The sequence below is a fragment of the Leucoraja erinacea genome, chromosome 15 (genome assembly GCF_028641065.1).
Source record: "Leucoraja erinacea ecotype New England chromosome 15, Leri_hhj_1, whole genome shotgun sequence".
Lineage (NCBI taxonomy): Eukaryota > Metazoa > Chordata > Chondrichthyes > Rajiformes > Rajidae > Leucoraja > Leucoraja erinaceus.
In genome coordinates, this window is record NC_073391.1 from 6,988,167 (window position 1) to 7,010,086 (window position 21,920).

The window sequence follows — 21,920 nt, forward strand, 5'->3', positions numbered from 1 at the left end:
AGAAAAAAATTCAATAAATGAAATCCAATCTTATCACTATTATTTAAAACTCGCTGACTTTCCTCTAAAGTTGAATGTTTTGTTGGAATTTAATCATGAAAAAATAAGTTTCCAGTTTCCCATGAAGCAATTCCAGGAGAAACGTCAGAAGATTTTATTTTTCAAATGCCATTTCTTCTTCCAAAAGAAATGGCATTATATAATTTGGTTTCAAGCCATTCCATGCTCTAGGCTTTCCACCTTTGTAATTCCAGAGCTCGAAGGATTGTTCAGAACAGGCCAAATCAAACATCCTGTGCTCAGTTTAAAGACAATATCCTCGTTTGTTTGCACAAGTAAGTGAACACCAAAAGCAACATTCAAGGCCCATTATATGGGCAGCTGCAGGCAAATACGAGTTTAAAAAACTTTGTCGTGCGAATTTCTCTAAACTGGAAAACCATACGTTAAAATATTAGTGCATTGCACACTATTTATGTTTGTTCTGATTGTATCGACATAAAAAAACGTACGTGTCCATCTATTGCAATGAATTGCAATAAGTTGCACCTTAGCTGTATTTTTTTACTTATGTGTAGAATAATGCAGAGTAATTTATGGAGTTGTATTTACAATTGAATGTGACCCCAGACCTCTGATATGCAAGACTTTGCTCCCTACAACTGCTGCAGTAAGTTGCTGATGGCATGGGGAGCACACAGGGCATTGTAGCAGGGCCAAAGGTGGGGGGGGGGGGGGGGGGGGGGGGGGGGGGGGGGGGGGGGTCAAGAGCAATCAGCTCCATTGCAATAATAAACTTTCCAATAATTAAAGATCTCCTTAAGTGAGGTTCAGAGATCGCTTCCTCTGCAGGGCGCACACACTATGTGAGTTGCTCAAAGGTGGGCATAAAATGCTCATCGCTGAAGAACGTAGCTTATCTTTGTGTATTCTGTGTGCTTCAGCGGGATACATGAAGCACTTGGACAATAAAATACGCAAAGTGCTGGAATAACTCTTCAAGAAACTTGGAGATGTTGCATTCAATTCCCTCATCCAGATCATTAATATATATTGTAAATAGTTGGGGTCCCAGCACTGAGCCTTGCGGTACCCCACTAGTCACTGTCTGCTATTCTGAAAAGGACCCGTTTACTCCTACTCTTTGCTTCCTGTCTGCCAGCCATTTCTCTATCCACATCAATACTGAACCCCCAATACCGTGTGCTTTAAGTTTGTATACTAATCTCTTATGTGGGACCTCGTCGAAAGCCTTCTGAAAGTCCAGATATAACACATCCACTGGTTCTCTCTTATCCACTCTACTAGTTCCATCCTCGAAAAATTCTATAAGATTCGTCAGATATGATTTATTTTTTCATAAATCCATGCAGACTTTGTCCAATGAATTCGCCACTTTCCAAATGTGCTGCTATCCCATCTTTAATAACTGACTCTAGCATTTTCCCCACTACCGATGTTAGACTAACTGGTCTGTAATTCCCCGTTTTCTCTCTCCGTCCCTTATTAAAAAGTGGGGTTACATTAGCTACCCTCCAATCCTCAGGAGCTACTCCAGAATCTAAAGAGTTTTGAAAAATTATCACTAATGCATCCAACTTCCTTAAGTACTCTGGGATGCAACTTATCTGGCACTGGGGACTTATCGGCCTTTAATCCATTCAATGTACCCAACACCACTTCCCGGCTAACCTGGATTTCACTCAGTTCCACCATCTCATTTGACCCCCGGTCCCCTGCTATTTCCGGTAGATTATTTATGTCTTCCTTAATGAATACAGAACCAAAGTAGTTATATAATTGGTCTGCCATGTCCTTGTTCCCCATGATCAATTCGCCTGTTTCTGACTACAAGGGACCTACATTTGTTTTAACTAATCTTTTTCTCTTCACATATCTATAAAAACTTTTGCAGTTTTGATGTTCCCTGCCAGTTTTCTTGCATAATCAGTTTTCCCTTTGCTAATTAAGCCCTTTGTCCTCCTCTGTTGGAGTCTGAATTTCTCCCAGTCCCCTGGTAGGCTGCTTTTTCTGGCTAATTTGTATGCTTCATCTTTTGTTTTGATATTATCCCTGATTTCCCTTGTTATCCACGGATGCACTACCTTCCCCGATTTATTATTTTGCCAAACTGGGACGAACAATTGTTGTAGTTCATCCATGCAGTCTATAAATGCCTTCCATTGCATATCCACCCGCAACCCTTTAAGAATCAATTGTCAGTCTATCTTGGCCAATTCACCTCATACCCTCAAAGTTACGTTTCTTTAAGTTCAGAACCTTTGTTTCTGAATTAATTATGTCACTCTCCATCCTAATGAAGAACTCAACCATATTATGGTCACTCTTGCCCAAGGGGCCACGCACAACATGACTGCTAACTAACCCTTCCTCATTACTCAATACCCAGTCTAGAATAGCCTGCTCTCTCGTTGGTTCCTCTACATGTTGGTTTAGAAAACTATCCCGCATACATTCCAAGAAATCCTCTTCCTCAGCACCCCTGCCAATTTAATTCACCCAATCTATATGTAGATTGAAGTCACCAATTATCACGTATTTTTAATTTCCTGTTTGATGCCATCCCCAACTCCACTACTACTGTTAGGTGGCCTGTACACAACTCCCACTAGCTTTTTCTGCCCCTTAGTGTTTTGCAGCTCCACCCATATCGATTCCACATCCTCCAAGCTAATGTCCTTCTTTTCTATTGCGTTAACCTCCTCTCTAATCAGCAACGCTACCCCACCTCCTTTTCCTTTCTGTCTATCCCTCCTGAATATTGAATATCCCTGGATGTTCAGCTCCCAGCCTTGATCCCCCTGGAGTCATGTCTCCGTGATCCCAACTTCAGCTTGCAGAAGAAATCTGACCCAAAACGCAGCCTATCGAGAGATGCATTTTGGCCCTCGGAGTTACTCCTTTTTTTGTAAACCAATATCTGCAGTTCCATGCCTGCTTCAATATCACGAGCTGAAATATCTGAAAATAATTTCCTCCTGATTTTCTGCCAGAAAACCCTTTTCTTCAAGTGATCAACTGAGCTTTTATTGGTTACATCAAACAATCAGAAAGCCCAGCTAGAAGATAAAGGTGTATAACTTGGTAGAATTCAGCTTGCCTGACCTACATTATTTTGTGATTCTGATCATCCACAACATTAAAATGGTGGATCAATGAAAATAAATGCCTTTTTTTTAAATGGGTGGAATTCAATTTGACAACATTTCAAAATTTAGTTCCATCATAATATTACGCTAGCCTATGATTCCCAAGATACTGATTAATATATTGTTCTTCCAGCAATTTTAAATGCGTTATCGTACTGTTTTCTGAAGGCACTGAAATTTGAAAATTCATGCAGAGAAATCATTTTCAAAGAGTGATTCATTTGGAACAAGGCTAACTGTGCTCAGATAACAATGTTAACATAATTAACTGCCAGGGGCCGAATTGACTTTAGAAACTTAAATAGCTTGCCATTCCAGCTTGAAACTTTAATTCTGATGATAAATGTATGAAATGTTCTTTGTTAAAATTGCTAATGCAAAAGCTTTTTACACCAACACACAATATTGGAGTGTTTCTGGTATGGATGGATGGATTCTGAAAAGCACTATATCACAAATTTACCTCAAATTTTATCTTGAGGCACAAAGCAGCCATTCAAAAGTTACAGAAAGTAGTAATTGACAAGAAAATTGCTTGGTTACAAACATGACTTTTCCACTATTCAGGGATCTTTGGATGTGTGCCAAGGTCCACCAGTTCCTGAATGCTCCCTGGGACCTTACCATTCATTGTATACTGTATGACTTTGTCCCATTATTACTCCAAAAATGCATTGTCTCACATTCATCAGGATTAAATACACCTGCCATTTCTGCGCCTGTTTCACCAATACATCAATATTACCCTGGAGATTAAAGGGGCTGTCCCACTTTGGCGACCTAATTGGCGAGTTTAGAAGAGTTTGAAAAAATGACATGTTGAAGACCTCCTTTGACTATGTAGAAGACCTCCTTCGACCTCCTTCGACTATGTTGAAGACCAGCTTCCACTAGCTACGAATAGCAATGACTAACTTCGGGAAAATCGGACACCGAATATTGGAGAGTGAAGACGACCTCCTTCGATCTCCTTCGACCTCCCTTCGTCTATCATGAAGACTATCTACGACTACCTTCGACTACCCTCGATTACCTATGACAAACATGCCGACCTACTACAACCTAGTACGACTAAACCTACGAGTAAAGAAAAAACCCACGATTTTTCCCATGGCGACCTTTTTTTACTCGCGGGCATTTTTTTACATATTGAAAAAAACGCCGCAACCTAGCTGAGGCCTCGAGTATGCGTAGACCATTCTCGAGCATGAAGGAGAGTTACGAAGACCTCCTAGATCTAGGGGGCGCTGTCCTGTGCATGGCTGCCCCGCCAGCAGCTGTCTGTCTTTTCATATTTTTATTTTCATTTTAGTTAGTTAAAGTGTTTTTTTGTTTGGAGGTCTAGACCTTTTTATGTGGGGGGTGTGGTGGGGGGGGGGGGGGGGGAAACTACCTTTCAAAACTACCTTTCAGGGTCCCTACCTGGTCGGAGAGGCAGCTTTTCTCCGGGCTGCAGCTTCGACCCGTCCTCGCGGCCTACCAGCGGGCCTGGAGCGGCGTTTCCTGTCGTGGACTGCCCAGAACCTCGACTTCGGCGGTGGCACAGCGCTGGAGCGCTATCGCGGAGCGGGCGATGCCTTGCCCAGGTCGCCGCGCTGGAGCTTCGGTGAGCTGAAGATCGCTGAGGAAAACATTGCGGAGCTGCGGGACTGTGGAGCGACCAGCTGAACTTTACACCGGGAGCCTGGGATCTCTAGATGAGATCACCAGTTGTGGAGCTTCAACCGGCGCGGCCTTGTTCGCTTCGGAAGCCGCGGCCTCCAGTACGGAAGCGGGCGTTCCAGGGTTCCCAAGCCGCTGTGAGGACTCTCCCGACGCCAGAGCAACATCACCCAGCGAGAACGGCCTGGAACATCGGGCCTCCGTAGAGGCAACTGTGGAGGCCTCAATAGGCCCGACTATGGGTGAACTGGGGTTGGGAACTGGACTTTGTGCCTTCCCTCATAATGGGAACCATTGTGGGGGGATGTTCTTTATGTTTAAAACTCTTATTAATGTTATGTCTGTATTCCTTCTTTATGTGCTGCAAAATGGCAAGAAGCATTTCACTTCACTACACCTAGGTATATGTGAATGTGACCAATAAAATACCTTTGATACCTTTGCTATGACCATGCTGCGAGTATGAGTCGAGGGCAAACTCGCCAGAACTCAAGGATTAGGTCGCCGAAGTGGGACATGCCCTTAAGACTAGCCTCCACACTGTTGACAATGCCTCCAATCTTCATATCACCTGCAAACTTACATGACTTGCAAATGTGCATGACTCCGACATCCACATACAAATCGTTTATATATATTTCAAATAGCAAGGGTTCTACCACTGATCCATGTGGAACAGCACAAGTCAATGCTATCCAATCAAATAAACAACCCGCTACAGTCAATCTATGTCTCCTATTTCCAAGCCAACTTTGGATCTAATTTGCCAACTTTCTCTGGATTCCATTGCTGAAGGCCTTACTGAAGTCCATGTAAACCAAATCCACTGCACCACCCTCATCAGTACACTTCATTACGTCCTCAAAATTTCAATCAGCCAGAATGATACTTGCACCTGGAGTGTTAAAATAATAAGGAGCATTTACACAAATAAGAATTGTAACTAGAATTTAAAAACTAAACTGTTCTGATTGACATTGAGGGGAATTGGTAGAGTTGAGAGAAACCATTTATGCTGTTGAAGAATCTACAAATTGGAGACATAACCTAGTGGATGAAATCAGCTTTGATGTGCAATAAGTAATAGAAACCTGAACTTCAGCAAACAGAAGTTGACGCTCGGTCAATTGTGAATTTAAAACTGACATTGATAGATCTCTGTTAATGAATGTTGTTGTGGGATATGAGGCAAAGTGGGTATTTGTAATTAAAGCACAGATTGACCATTATCTTGATGAAATAACACAGAAAATACTCAGCGGGTCAGAACCTTGAATACAAAACTTGTATACAGATCTTCACCAGAGCTGGGAATGACTTGAGTACTAATGGAAATGCAAGAGTTAATTTCCAGGAATAAACATTTTTTAGGAATGTTGAAAGGGGACAGGAAAGATGGCTCATATGATCCATTGAATGTGGAGCCGGTGGGGTGCTAGATGAGAACAAGGATAAATTCTATCCATGTTTTGGCCAGGAGAGGGGGTGCGATCGAAAATGCAGGAAATGGAACCTGCATTATAGGTATGTTACAAAGCCTACCTGAATCGTGGCTGAGAATCTGTCCCAGCCCCGTGTGTGTGATTTTGGCGCTGTTTGAGGGGGCGGGTTTAGAACGCAATTTTTACTAGGCTGTTGCAATCGAAAATGTTCAGCCTAGTAAATCATTAACGGAAAATCGCTGAAAGACCCCGTCGCAAAAGGTATTATTAGTTTTAATGGCCTTGTATAATAGTTATAGTAGTTTAAAAACCACTCTCTAAACCCGCGACCTCTCGCAGCCCCAGGGTTTTATAAAACAAACAATTAAAGGTATGTACCTTATTTTTACATTAAAAGGGGCTTCTTAAGAACCCTGTTTATAAAGTTTTCTATAGCAAATAGTTCATTTTGGGCTCTTTATATCCCGCAGTATTTTTCTGGGCATTTGAGGGCACAAATCCACTGCAATGTGAACATTCTAAACCAGCGCGTTCACAGGAACCCACAGCAATTGAACACTAAATTCCTTCCATTTGGCCTATAAATTGATGTAAATGAGATTTAAAAATCATGTTTTATTGTGAATTATTTGTGAATATTATTTGGACACAGGCTATTTAAAAATGTTAATCATTTATTAAGAAATGGATTTTAGATATAGTAATTGAAGTTTGAAATTAGCTACAATTGGGTAACTAACTAATTATATGCTTTAATTTCAGGTCCTCCAAGTAAGATTATTTTATATTTGTTTCAGAATGGTTCAATCTATGATAACTGAAAATTTCATTCAGTTCTCTTAATTTTTAAGAAGGTTATGGGCTTTTGACTGTCGTCGATCACAGCTTTTTTGTTATGTCCATAGAAAATCAATAGGGAACAAGATGCTAATTTCCGAGTATGAAAATGGCCATAACTTTTTTATTACTTGAGATATGAAAGTGAATTAGGTGTCAAATTAAACTTATTGGTATGCTTTATCTGATGGGATAAATTGCAGACTTGATTTTTTAAATCTCAAAATTTTGTAACATTGCTAGACATTATCAATCAGGATAGAGAAGAATCTATAACTGGGGAAAAGAGAATACAGATCAGGTAGAATGCGGCATCAACAATACACTTGGAAAAACTGAAGGGAACCCAATACGTTCTTCTTGTTTCACAGTGTTGGGTGGTCAAAATATCTGTTAGAGTCTGTGGACCTTGCCTGGATCGTGACTGAGGACTTTTTCTGAATATCGACTTTCAGCATGTTCTCTGAAATGGAGATGAAGTGGTTGAGAAAGTCAAGTGGCAAGTTGGAGAGGTACTACATGAAGGTAAGACAAGGGTGGAACTTGGCAGCAAAAATAACAGAATTTTTACATTCAATGTGTGTGCAGGAAACAGTCATCGATTTATCAGAAAGAAAAGTGATGGAAGAGGCTCAAGTTGGACAGAAACAAAGAATGTTTCACGTATTCCACAAAGAGATAGGCCCTGTTCCGACATATGGTTTCTTATTTTATTTCAGAGGCAGTGCGTTATTCTTTTGTGCATCAGTCGATTTATTTGAAAGAGGCTGTTGAAAGAGAGCTGATTACCAAACTGAAATAGACCTGAACATCTTTAGTAAGTGCGTAGAGGAGTGCGTGCTAAATGGTTATCTGATCAAATTCCTCAGGTTCATGAAGAAATCATGAAATAGGCTGTTTGCTCCATTCAATGAAACAGTTAACAATATGTTAACATTTAAGATCACGTTAGCAAAGAATAGAATCTGGAATCATCTTCCAGAAATCACTGCTTAAGCACAATCCAATAACTTGAAAAGGAAGTTGAGAAATGAGAAAGATCAGGTGCATAAAGTGACATATGTGGAATTCATCAATAAGATACTTTACATCTTTGACTCGATCCACGAAGATGATAAGTTTCTGAATCATTCTGGACACAAAAATGACATCCATCATGTCCATGAAGCTTGCTGCATCCTCAGTGTAGACTATCAGTTGGTGGGCACACGCAAGGGCATTGGTGGCATTCACTGGAATCTGAAATCACAGATTGTCTTTAGTTACTCAGAAGTACAGAAATAATAGCGTTTGTGTAGGTTAAGCATCTTCTAAATTTATAGAAGTAGCTTCAAGTTAAGATAGACACAAAATGCTGGAGCAACTCAGCGGGACAGGCAGCATCTTTGGATAGAAGGAATGGGTAACGTTTCGGGTCAAGACCCTTCTTCAGACCCCGAAGCATCACGCCTCGACCCGAAACGTCACGCATTCTTTCTATCCAGAGATGCTGCCTGTCCCGCTGAGTTACTCAAGCATTTTGTGTCTATCTTCGGTGTTAACCAGCATCTGAAGTTCTTAACAGCACATAGCTTCAAGTTAATTCCTACAGGACCACAACAAGGCCATCGACACTTTTCAAAGGAGCATTTTATATAAAATGCCACTCTGCATCTAAGTACGGAGGAAGGGAATGGTCATTTTTTTGCTGTAAACTGCTGCCTGTGCACCTTACTGTGTGATATAATTATTCAGCCATCTACACGCAGCTGCAGTCATATTTTCAAGCACAAAGATACCTACACTGTGTGTCTTTACTCATTCAGTTTTTTAATTGTCTTCTTTTAAACAAAATAAAATGTATTCTGATATAAGATGACTACCATGGCAAAAGAAAAAAAGAGGTATCAGGTGAAGTAAACAATACTACTGGCAAAGTTCCCTGTGCATGCTAAAACAAATGAGCATGATAATTGGAAAGTAGACCCTGCCAGGTATGTGGCTTAGCAACAGAATTAGAACCATTATCGGACTATAAATCATATGGGTATTTTAATCATTTCACCACATAGCTATTTTCCCTTGCCTAATGCAAGGACTGTGTCTTTACCTTAATTCATTGACGATTAGATGCTTATCTTTTATTTATGAACACAATGCAATATGTGTAACATTGTGACAGAAATTTATTGTTTTTGTTTTGTAATTAGATTACATTTTACTTAAGGCTATGTGTTTGATTTCATTTAATACAGTTACAAGCGGATTTCATTTTATTTGATTTAGAACATATTTCAATTGACTGACAGTGCATATAAAAATATCCAGTATGGAACCTTTATTACATTATGTACAAATCTCACACCAGTTAACTGGAAGAGTATTTGATTAGCACAAAATACTTGAATAGCTCAGCGGGACAGGCAGCATCTCTGGAGAGAAGGAATGAGTGACATTTCGGATAGAGACCCTTCTTCAGATAATTTGATAACACCACACTATTAGTGCCTTTAAATATAACTTTGGTTTGGGTGTGTTGAAACATGCATAATTACACATTAGTGTATTTTTAAAATAAAATATAAAAATTATTTTATGACAGGTTTCATGGATTCAACTAAAAGCACAACTGTTGTTTGCCCTCCTTTTGAAACTCATGTTGCAGGACAAAATAGTTATCTGCATCCTGGATGTGTCACCAGTCAATGTGCCACATCAGCACAGTTGGCCAACACTGAAGGCGTCCTCAAGCCTGCATGTTCTGTTTCTGGATTGTGAGGAGCCACTTCAATGGAAGGGAGGGTGGGAAATGTGGCGAGCAGTGGCTGCGGAATGAAGACATGGCTGGAGGCCTTTTTCGCGGCTCCGCGGTCTCGATGACCACCAGGAAGGCCCCAAAGGCTTGGCGGCGGGCCTTAACCTGCTCGGAGCTCGTTCCGTGTGGAAACGCTGGAGGTTCCGTCAGAAGGCTGGATGGGAACGGAAAAGGTCTGACAGGAACGTGGGCAGCCGAATGAACACGGGCACTCTTGGTCGACGGAGTCCTGCGGCTGGACTCTGGCTTGATGGAACCCCGTGGACGGACTCTGGGTCGGTGCTGCGGTCATTGAGGTCGGCGGTTGAGGACGGGTCACGTGGGAGTAAAAGAGGATCCAGCATTGAGGTGACCGCTGTGAGAGGGGAGGGGAGAACAGTGGAGGACCTGGCATGGGAGAACAACCGGGAGGGAGGAACGGGGATGAACAAAGGAGGATCTGGCATGGGATACTTCATAACATTGTCGGCGGCCTTTATGTGGTAACACGTTGCATACCTTGGATATGCAAAACAAAGAGTTTCACTGTGACGGCACATGTGACAATAAAGTATTCATTCATTCATGAGTACCTGGTGAGAATAAAGGGAGCGTGACAAACAATACCTGGTGAGTCGGATGCCAAAGCATTGGGAATTCTGATAGCAGAATATTAGGGTTTTATTGTACATCACATATTTGTCTGCACTTCTTTTTAAAAGGGTGGGCATAAAGCATAAGAGCTGGATTCAAAGTGCACCTGGTTCCTCTTGAATCTGATCTCAAGGTCATTTTGTACTTCTTCACTTGGCTGAGCATGGGAGGTTCCAAATCAGCTGTGCTGTCAGCCAGTTGTCCCTGTGTTTCACAGGCGTCACGGTGTCAATCTAACTTTGCTTTTGAACTAGCTATTTATTGAATTAATTAACTTGATTTAGTTTTCCCAACTGCCTTGCTAAGTCTGAACTCACGTCTCTGGATCATTGGTCCTGGCTTCTGCGATACTATCCAATCACCCAGTACAGGCTCGTAAATGGCACAGCTCTCATTCACAAGCGAAACAAATGCAGGCAGGATGTCATCGCTGCTTTAGTGGGGCAGGTCATTTTCACAGTCAAATCTGTGCTATTGACATCATTTTGTCTGAGCCTGTTCTATTTTCTCCTCTCTTCTTCACTCTTCTTTTCATTTCCTCTTTTGGAAAGCATTACATTTTCTTTTAAAGGAATTAATTTCATCTGACAATGTGAGACATAACATTCTACATTGTAACCAGAGGGATGAAGCAAGTCGTTTTGTTACTCACAGCTCCAGCAGCCTGGGTTCAATATTGATCTTTGTTGTGCGAGTGGAATTTGTATGTTTTCCCTATTATCACATGGATTCATTCTGGATGGTCTGGTTCCCTCCCCCATCCCAAAGAGGTGCAGATTGGCAGGTTAATTGGCCATGATATATTACCGCGAGTGTGGATGAATAGCAGAATCAGGGGGGAGGTCGCGGAATGTGTAGGAAGGAAATGTAGTTGCTGGTTTACACCGAAGATCAGGGCCGGCCTTAGGATGTGCGGGGCCCAATTGGGAACAATTTTGGTGAGCCTCAGGTTCCCAGCTCAGGACTGTAGAATCATAGAAATACAAATAAAGTCTATTATAGACCATATCTCTATGGTAGAATGGAAAGTAATCAAAATGTGCACTTAAAAAGTGCCTGTGAGTTAATGGATCAAACAGATCTAAGCTACATTTTAATATAAATTTGCATACATGTAAGCCTACAAGTAACAAACCTCTGAAAAGTACATAGTTACAATACCACTTGTTTTAGTGACTGTGAAATGAAAAACAAAAATAATTAACTAGATACTGGAAAACCAATAACTATTGGCGAAAAACCAGGCCAGGCATTACATTTTCGGATTCCGCCCCATCTAAACTTAGTTGTGTGTGCGTGTGTGTGTGTGTCTTAGTTGTGTGTATGCTAGTTGTCTGTGCGTTATGTGTGTCTGTGTGTGGGAGGGAAGGAGAGAAGGGAGGGAGGAGAGAAGGGAGGGAGAGAAGGGAGGAAGGAGAGAAGGGAGTGAGGGAAGTGGAAAAAAAGGGAGGGAGGGAAGAAGAGAAAGAAGGGATGGAAGGACGGAGAGAAGGGAGAAGAGAAAGAGGAAGGAGAGGAAGAAGGGAGGGAAGGGGAGAAGAGAAAAGAGAGAAAGGAAGGAGGGAGGGAAGAAGAGAAGGGAGGGAGGGAAGGGCCGACGGCGGGAACGGAAGCTGGGGTTCGAGCGGACGGGTGTGAGCTGAGGCCGAGGTTTGTAAACATTGCTCCAACCCCCAGCCCTGCCCTCCCTGTATTGTTCACCACATCTTCCCGGGAAGAAAGAGGGGTGGAGATCGGAAAAATCCTTCAGGTTTTCAGGAAATTCATTGTTTTTTTTTTTAATTTCCCTCTTACCATTTCCATACTTTTTCGATAGCTGCTATGACCCGTTTGATGTCATCCTTCGCCCAGCTCCTCAAAGCTACTCCTGGTGTCATCCTTTGCCCAGCTCCTCAAAGCTACTCCTGGTCTCGGCCCACACTGATCTGCTGGACATGCTGTTTGTGTGTATGTGTTTGTTTGGCGTAATCTGAGGGGAGAAGCGCTGGCACCAAGAGCGAGCGAACGTGCGGACAGACGGACGAAAGCAACGCTGGTTCAGTTATGCCTCCCGCAGCGTTGCAGGGGAACAGTTGTGGAGCTCTAGGATCTTTTGATTACTCTAGCGCGGGGCCCCCTTAGACGCGGGGCCCAATTGGGAGCAATCGGTCCAATCGGCTTAAGGCCGGCCCTGCCGAAGATAGACACAAAATGCCGGAGTAACTCAGCGGGACAGGCAGCATCTCTTGAGAGAAGGAATGGGTGATGTTTCAAGTCGAGGCTCTTTTTCAAGACTGCGAATCAGGGGAGAGGGAGTCTAGAGATATGGAAGGGTAAGGTGTGAAAATGACAGATCAAAGCAGATGCTGATAAGGAAATGTAGAATGGTTCATTATTAGCTGAGGGGAAGGTGACAACGCGGCATACAATCAATAATATTTAATCAGGAGGAGAGTGGTAGTCGGATAACTAGGATGGTGGAGGGACGAGGGAAAGCAAGGGTTACTTGAAGTTAGAGAAATCAATATTCATACCGTTGGATTGTACGCTGCCCAAAGGGGGAGATTATGAGAATTATTTTTCTCTGTGTGATGCTGTGGGTCCCTTCTGTGTCTGCTCGTTTCTTTCCACATCACAAAGACATGCATGACAGTAGGTTATTTGACCACAGTAAATTGCTTGTTATGTGTAGCTAAGTAGTAAAATCTGCAGAGAGTTGATGGAAATGTGTGAAGAATAAAATAGGACGAGTGTACATGAGTAGCTTGATGATCAGTGATTTGGTGAGCCGAAGGGTCTGTTCTCGTGCTGTAAAATGATATATATTTATTTGAATATCATTGCATCACCTTCACATGTAACCCTTCTATGAGTGCGGACCCACTAGCACTGATGCTCCTTGATGTACCTTGATGGGTTAAATTGATGAAGAGAGACGTCAGGGAATATAAATGTTGAAGTCCACGTGAAATTGTCACATTTAGCACCACTAGAAGACAGAAACAATCTCCCCCGAGAGCTGAGTATAGGCTGAATTCTGAAGAAGGGTCACACCCGAAACGTCACCTATTCCTTTTCTCCAGAGATGCTGACTGACCTGCTGAATTACTCCAACATTTTGTGTCTATCTTCATCTTAAATTTTAACTCTCTTGCCCAGAGTAGGTGAATCGAGGACCAGAGGACATAGGTTAAAGGTGAAAGGGAAATAATTTAATAAGAATCTAAGGGGTAACTTTTTCACACGTGTATGGAACAAGCTGCCAGAGGAGGTAATTGAGGCAGGGACTATCCCAATGTTTAAAAAACAGTTAGACAGATGCATGGATAGGACAGGTTTGGAGTGGTCAAGAGTGTTTTATTGTCATATGTCCCAGATAGAACAATGAAATTCTTACTTATGTAGGTTTTAAAAAATCGTGAGATGAGCAGATTGGTCTTCTCACCTATCAGTCACCATGAAGGTAACGCCCATTCCGGTGGTGAGGAGAATAAAGCCCCGGAGGCCGGGTGTAAATCCACAAGTCGGGTATGAGTCAGTCAGCAAGCCCGGAAGCCCGGAAGACAGGAAGCCCAGAAGCCGTGACTGAACTGTGGCTCCAGAAGCCGTCAGTGAGCAAACTGTAGCTCCAGAAACCGCCGGTAACTGAACTGTGGCTCCAGAAACCGTCGGTAACTGAACTATGGCTCCAGAAGCCGTCAGTGGATGAACTGTGGCTCTGGAAGCCATGAGTGAGCGAACTGTGGGCCCAGAAGCTGTGAGTGAGTGAACTGTAGCTCCAGAAGCCATCAGTGAGTGATCTGTGGGTCCAGAAGCCTCCTGGTGCGTGGAGGCGGCCCGGAGCACGGAGCCTGCTCAATTGCTGCAAACTCAAGATCCTGGGGAAGTGAGGAGTGAGAGTGGGGGGATTGAGGGGCCGGGTGCCCTCCCCCCCCACACCCCCCCCCCCCCCCCCCCCCCAGCGGCAGGCCATGGCAGCACTTCCCCCTCCCCCACCAACCCCAGCCTGAAGCCCTCCCCCTCCCCTGGCTACAGAACGCTCCCTCCAGCCCCTATCTGAAGTCTCCCTGTTCCCAACTCTGCAGGACTAGCCCAATAATCCATTTGGCCCACAATGTCCAAACTAGCCCTCTGGAAACCAGTCCCTTCAGCCCACAGCACCTATACTAGCCCTCCAGAAAGCCCTTCCTCACTGGCCACCACCTGAAGTCATCCTCCTCCCCCGGCTGCAGGATGCTCCACCCTTCCCCACCTTCCCCCAACAGCCTTGCCTGAAGCTGAGCTCCCTAGGCTGCAGGACGCTCCTCCCACCGGCCCCCGGCAGCACCCGCCTGAAGCTGACCCACTCCCCGGCTGCAGAACGCAACAAGAGATACAACAAGATTGTACTGAATAAATACTGAATACTGAAGAAAACAAACAATAGTAGTGCAAACGTGGGCAGGTGGGAGTAGTGGAGCTGGGACATGTAAGCCGGTGTGGGCAAATTGGGCCGATGAGCCTGTTTCCACACTGTATCACTCTATGACTCCATGATTCTAACTGGTTGCCAGCTGTGACACAAGCATATGTTTCTCCCTAACCCTGCTGAGCATCAATGAATGCAAACGCGGGGTGACCCTTTAACTAAGTAAGTTGAGTCATTCCCACTATCTACAGCATCAGTGACAGAACAGAAAGATTACAATCTATTATCAAAATCAGGCAGGCACATTCTATGAATATAAACAACCGTTTGCATTATTTTCCTGGTGGCATTTAAAATAAATGTAGTTCAATAGCAGTTACAAAGCCCCAGCTAGATAAGATCATCAGATGCCTTATTTATACAACAGCATTCTGAATAAATACCATAGTTTCTCCAATCAAGTTGTAACAAATGAAATCATTATTAAATATATTATTATCCACTGAGTTGACATGAAAACATCTAATACCAGACATATGGAGACCGATTGCAATAATTCAGGCTCTGAACATTGAACCTATTTATTAAGAATGATAGCATGGTGTAATTTTGAATGTGATTTACAAGGCACTGCACATGGAATGAGTGTTTTTCTCTGTACATGCATGGGAATAGGACTTGTATTTGAATAATACACGACTAATTTCACAGTGTTCTGAAGATCATACAGCTGATTTAACTATGGTCGGTGGGGAAAAATTTAAAGAAAATTTCATCCCCAGTGGTCTTGTGAATGGGTAAATAAATGGGATAGGTAGCAATGTTAAGGTTAAATAGTAGATTTCATGATGACGTTTTCGCAACTAGCATTACTGAACTGCTTGAGAGTTCAGAATTTTATGCTGATGTAGCAATATTTTTCTAGCCATAGAAAGTGAACAACCAATTGTTAACTAATTGCTCTTGTTTGGGTGAGTCATGTTAGCCAGGTAAACTTATTTTGGAAACAAATGCTGTAGTAATTCAGCAGGTCACACAGAATCTCCGGAGAACACGCATAGGGGACATTTCTATTGTCACCTATCTATGCTCTCCAGATATGCTACCTGACCTGCTGAGTTTCTCCAGCACTTTGTGTCCTTTTGTGCAACAACCAGCATCTGCAGATCTTTGTCGCTACTCCCTTAACTGTGTGACTTATTTTAACATAATTAGGGGAACAGATAAAGATGAACAAGAGGGAAAGTCCTAAATTACGTTTTGGGTCGTTTCACCACAGTAGGGTGTGATTTTGAAAAAGTGGAATGGAAACAGTATCCTGAAGGTAAATCAGCATCAAAGAAATGGGATACATTTAAGGAGAATTCATTGAAATGATTCCCAAAAAGGAAAAAAGAAGGAATTGTAAAACTGTACAACCGCTTGATATTGAATAACACACAAGGAAACATGTATAATGGGACAAAAAAAAGAAAAGAAAACTGATACCTACATCGCAACACTGCAGAACATTTCAAATCATTTAACAGGACTGTGGTGCAGCTGGTAGGAACTGCATTAGAGCCAAATTCAATCCTGACCAGGGGTGCTATCTATGTGAAATTTGCACATTCTCCCTCTGACCATGAAGGTTTCCTCTGGGTGCTCCAGTTTCCCCCCATATCGCAACAATGTGCAAGTTGGTATGTTAATTGACTGCGTTTAGATGCCTATGTGTAGATGAGTGGTAGAGTTGAAGACGTTATGGAGAGAGTAAATATATAAATAAGTGACTGGACTCGGTGGGCCGAAGGTCTTGTTTTCATGCTGCATCTCTTCAGAACTCAATGAATATTTAAGTGAAAGGGTGAAATTTGAAAAGAGGTTTTGTAGACAGAGCGTGCATGGAAAAAAAAATATCTGAAAACTCTCAGATGTTTTATAAATTCATTAAGAGAAAAAGATTTGTGAAGAGTACGGAACAATGGAATCAAACACTATAATCTAAATGTGCAAGTAGGAGGTGTGGATTGCAGATGGTTCCAAATATATATTTGCCTCTAACTTCACTTAAAAAGGCCACAACATAGAGATAGAGCACTTATTAAAAGTCGATAAATCACCACATTCAGCTAAAATTAATCCCAAGCACTTAAACGAAGCAAGTGGAGATTACAGTGGAAACTCTATTATTTTCCAGTGCTCTTCACCTGATGTTTGAAACATGGTACCATTGTTCACAAAGTGAGAAAAAAACAGATAACATAATTATATGCCTGTCAGCTCAGCATTGATGGCAGGTGTAATACATGTAATCTCAGTTAGTGGCACTTTGGGAAAGTGGGTTGTGATCAGCTGTTCCGTATAATGCCACATTGTACCACAGGCTATCTGAACTGCAGAGAAACCTACTGTATGGAATGGTCCTGCAGCAAAAGTTGCTGTTATTATATAAATAAAATAAATACCAATTTGTTAGTTTAAATTATTACCTAATCCACCAGCAATCACAATGAATGAAAGAAGATACTTACTGAGAGAAGTAATGGTTGATGAAATTTTGAAACATAGGCACTGGACATATCACACAGTGACAGCAAATTTTATGATTCAATTGAAATTACAGAAATAAAGCTATTTGAACCAGTGGACTTCCAGGCAGATAGCCTATCTAAAGAATGGTGTCCAAGCAGGGAATGGTTTATACTTCATATTGATCTGCATTTTGGCAGACAAGCCAGACCAGATGAGAAAGAAAGATGCTATTGCAACTCACTGATCACGTGGAATTGCACCAAATCACAAAGTCCTCAAATCAGACCCTAGATTGTGCATTAGATACACTGCAACCATACTGCTACTCGTCTAGAAATGAATCAGTTAAGCATGACTGTTTTTTTTTACTGGCAACCAGGAAAAGGGTGAAATCCTCTGATAGTTTCTGAAATGAGTTAAGGCTGTTAACAAATTGTTGAAATTTCACAGACTTGAAAACTCATTCATCAGAGACCAAATTATTTGTGGAATCCGGGGGCCCATCCTGTGGGGATGGGTTTTACGTGAGATACAATTAACTCCAGTAAAGTACATACAGTCATACTAAGCTGCAAAGCTATACAAAGCCCTCCATTCATGTTGGATGGCCAATAGTGTAAAGTAAATCTGGCAAAGTGCGAGACAAAAAACAGAATAGGAAATAACATTACCAAGGTCACTTAGATGTTGGAATTTTCTTGGCGAGCAATAGAAGTGATTGTTAAAGAAATGTCCTATGTGTGGGAAAGAGTGCTCATGTTGTGAAATAGAAAACAATTTCTACCATAAAGTGAACATTGAAAGTCCATGGAGTGGGTGAAATTAGACATTCAGCGACAGAGACAGTCAGATTCAGAGTAGCAGATAAGCACAATGTACCTCATGCCAAACACAGTCAATACTGTAGAACAATGCTTAGATAATGTGTTGGAAGAAACTGCAGATGCTGGTTTAAACCGAAGATAGACACAAAAGGTTGGAGTAATTCAGCGGGACAGGCAACATCTCTGGAGATAAGGAATGGGTGATGTTTCGGGTCGAGACCCATAAGATAACGGTGTAAGGTCAACCAGTGACATTTCAAGAGCACACCACCAATCTGAAAGTGTTGCAGTTAATACGAAGTAATGTAATTCTGATGCACATTAAGGCTACATTAAAGTCTGCTGGGAAATGCTCTCTGAAGGTGACAAAGCCAAAGAATCAAAATAGCTACAAAGTGGATATTATTGTAATCAACCAAAAATATATCAATCCTATCTTTGGAACTATCAAAGCACAGCAGATAGAATCGAGAAAAGATATACCATGACAGGATCATGGAGGTTGCTACACGGTGGGCATTCACAGTGGACAATTACTTCAACAGCACAACATAGATAGATACGCTGGAAAAACAGACATGCAGAAGGGTGCAGGAAGACAAATGAAGGAAGCAAAAAGAAGACAGGTATACTACCACCACGGTAGTAGGATGTGTAAATAGCTCGTTCTTAGCTCCCCCCAGTCTAGTTTCAGTCAATAAAATACTGCGTCAAGCACTTGTGCAAATAAGCTTTATTTTGGAAAACACAATAACAGTTCCCACTACTACACCTAACCACCCCGGGTTCGATCCTTGCCAGGCCCTTCTAGCCTCGTGCAAGCAGAGACACTACAAAAGGTCACGCAGTCCCAAGCGTTCTCCCAGAAGATCGACACAGGACCTCGCGGCAGCTACCTTTCATAGGTCCCTGAACCTTGAGGGGCCGAACCATATGGGGGTGGTTTCTTTACAGTCCAATAACAGATATCGATTAACACAGTACTTGATAGACAGTTCCCCAACCCAATAATACAGTGACTAATACAATGTATCTGATGAAGTTTCCAGCTGCAAGTTAACAAACATGAATTATGCAACATGTGCTTTGATATTCAAGAAACCCAGACGAGGGTCAACACTTAACCCAATCAACATCTAGCAAAGTAAAACTTTGCAACATTATTTACAATGTGAATGTATTCACTCAATCCGTTTCATGCAATTGGCATTCTTTCCCTGCCACTCTTATCTGGGCCACAGCCAAACTGGCACCATTCAGCAGCTTGTCCCAATTCTGCAAAAGGCACATTTAACTTGACCAAAATGGAGTAGCAGCACAGAAGCCTTTACTCAATTTAAATATCCTGGCAGCTACAATTTGGCCAGAATTAACAGATGAAGCCCACATGAGATTGTTACTAATTGTGGCAGAAAGTAATGGTGACTTGACACTCTCAGATACAAGCTCATGATAAATAAAGTTGTCCCAGATGGGATGAATAGGCGAAACCACTGAAGAGGTTTACTTAATGGAAGCAGACAAAGAGACAACAGAGAGGACAGCACCAGTCTTGCAGGGCATGAATACCAGGCCCGTACGAAGCTTTTCAAAAAGGGGGGTGGCATGACAGGATTACAAAAAACTTAATGTGAAATAATGTGCGCGCTGCGCACATCGCGAGCGCGAAGCGTGAAGTCCCTCGATGCTCAGGGGTGTTAGATGCTCTCTGATGCATTCTGAGCATTATTTTGGAGCATTTTTGCACCAAATTTATGACCAATATTTCAGAAATTAACACGAATCTGAGAGATAGCTTTTTCACACAAAGGGTGCTGGGTGTATGTAATGAGCTGCAGAGGAGGTAGTTAAAGCTGGGACGATCCTAATGTTTAAGAGACATTTGGACACGTACATGGATAGGATAGATTTAGATCGATATTTGGTACAAATGCATGTGAGTGGGATGAATTTAGATGGGACATGTCGGTCGGTGTGGGCAAGTTGGGCTGAAGGGCCTGTTTCCACACTGCATCATTCTATGACTAAAAAGTGAAGAAGAAAAATGCATGTAGATAAGTAGAACAGATTTGAAAGAGGAGTGAAATGTAAAGGCAGAGAGAGGTTTATGGGTGGAAAGGAACATTGGAAAGGAGGGGGGAGAGTGGGCTTGGGCAGATGGGTGAAGGGAAAATAGTCACAAAGTGCTGGAGTAACTCAGTGGGTCAGGCAGCATCTGCAGAGAATATGAATAGGCGATGTTTCACACAGTGCTGGAGTAACTCAGTGAGTCAGGCAGCATCTGTGGAGAACATGGATAGGTGACGTCACAGAGTGCTGGAGTAACTCAGTGAGTCAGGCAGCATCTGTGGAGAACATGGATAGGTGACATGTCACAGGGTGCTGGAGTAACTCAGTGGGTCAGGCAGCATCTCTGGAGAAAAGGTATAGATTATATTTCGGGTCAAGACCGTTCTTCAGTAATATTCATGATGTGACATGCATAGACATTCCTGAATGTTACCCAAACCATCGTGAGCTACTTTGTTACGGTGCTTGCCCTCTCCTATAATGTCTCTGCTGCCTTGGGTGATGGAGGACAGGACACGAGCTTTGGGACACGGTGTGAAGCTGTTGCCGTCTGGCCCAGCATGGTAAAAACCTGGATGGAGTGGATTTGGAGAGGACGTTTCCACTAGTGGGAGAGTCTAGGGCCAGTGGCCACAGCCTCGGAATTAAAAGACATTCCTTTAGGAAGGAGATGAGCAGGAATTTCTTAAGTCAGAGGGTGGTGAACTGTCAAATTCATTGTTACAGACAGCTGTGGAGGACAATGGACATTTTTCAGGAGGAGATTGATAGATTCTTGATTGATACGGGTGTCCGAGGTAATGGGGAGAAGGCAGGAAAATGGGTTTGAGAGGGAAAGATAGTCATAGAGTGATACAGTGTGGAAACAGGCCCTTCGGCCCAGCATGTCCCATCTGCACTAGTCCCACCTGCCCACGTTTGATCCATATCCCTCCGAACCTGTCCTATCCATGTACCTGTCTAACTGCTTCTTAAATGTTGTGATAGTCCCTGCCTCAACTACCTCCTCTGGCAGCTTGTTCCATACACCTACCACCCTTTGTGTGAAAAACATACCCCACTGATTCCTATTAAATATTTTGCACTTCACCTTAAACTTATGTCCTCTGCTCCTCGATTCACTTGCTCTGGGCAAAAGACTCAACCATATCTATTCAAATCATGATTTTATACACCTCTATTAGATCATCCCTCATCCTCCTGTGCTCCATGAAATAGAGTCCCAGCCTACTCAACCTCTCCCTATAGCTCTGGCTCTCTTGTCCTGGCAACATCCTCATAAATCTTCATTGTACCCTTTCCAGTTTGATGACATATTTCCTATAACATGGTGCCCAGAACTGAATACAATACTCTGAATGCCGTCTCACCAACTTCTTATGCAACTGCAACCTGACCTCCCAACATCTATACTCAGCCTGACCCGCTGAATTACACCAGCACTCTGTAAAACGTCACAGAACAGGGCAAGATTAGCAAGTTTGCTGATGATACAGAAGTGAGTGGTTTTGCAAATAGTGCAGATGGTTGTGAAAGATTGCAGCAGGATCTGGATCAATTAGCCAGGTGGGCAGAGAAATGGTTGAT

General features: G+C 42.6%; 1 protein-coding gene across 3 annotated transcripts in view; it reads right to left on the reverse strand.

The window, feature by feature from the left end:
- LOC129703924 (adhesion G protein-coupled receptor A3) overlaps nucleotides 1-21,920 on the reverse strand; it is a 619,806-nt gene that overhangs the window by 241,893 nt on the left and 355,993 nt on the right. For all 3 annotated transcript variants that reach the window (XM_055646641.1, XM_055646640.1, XM_055646642.1), the window contains one exon: nucleotides 8,201-8,350. In XM_055646641.1, the coding sequence (XP_055502616.1) occupies nucleotides 8,201-8,350 (150 nt within the window). The remainder of the gene's footprint in view (nucleotides 1-8,200; nucleotides 8,351-21,920) is intronic.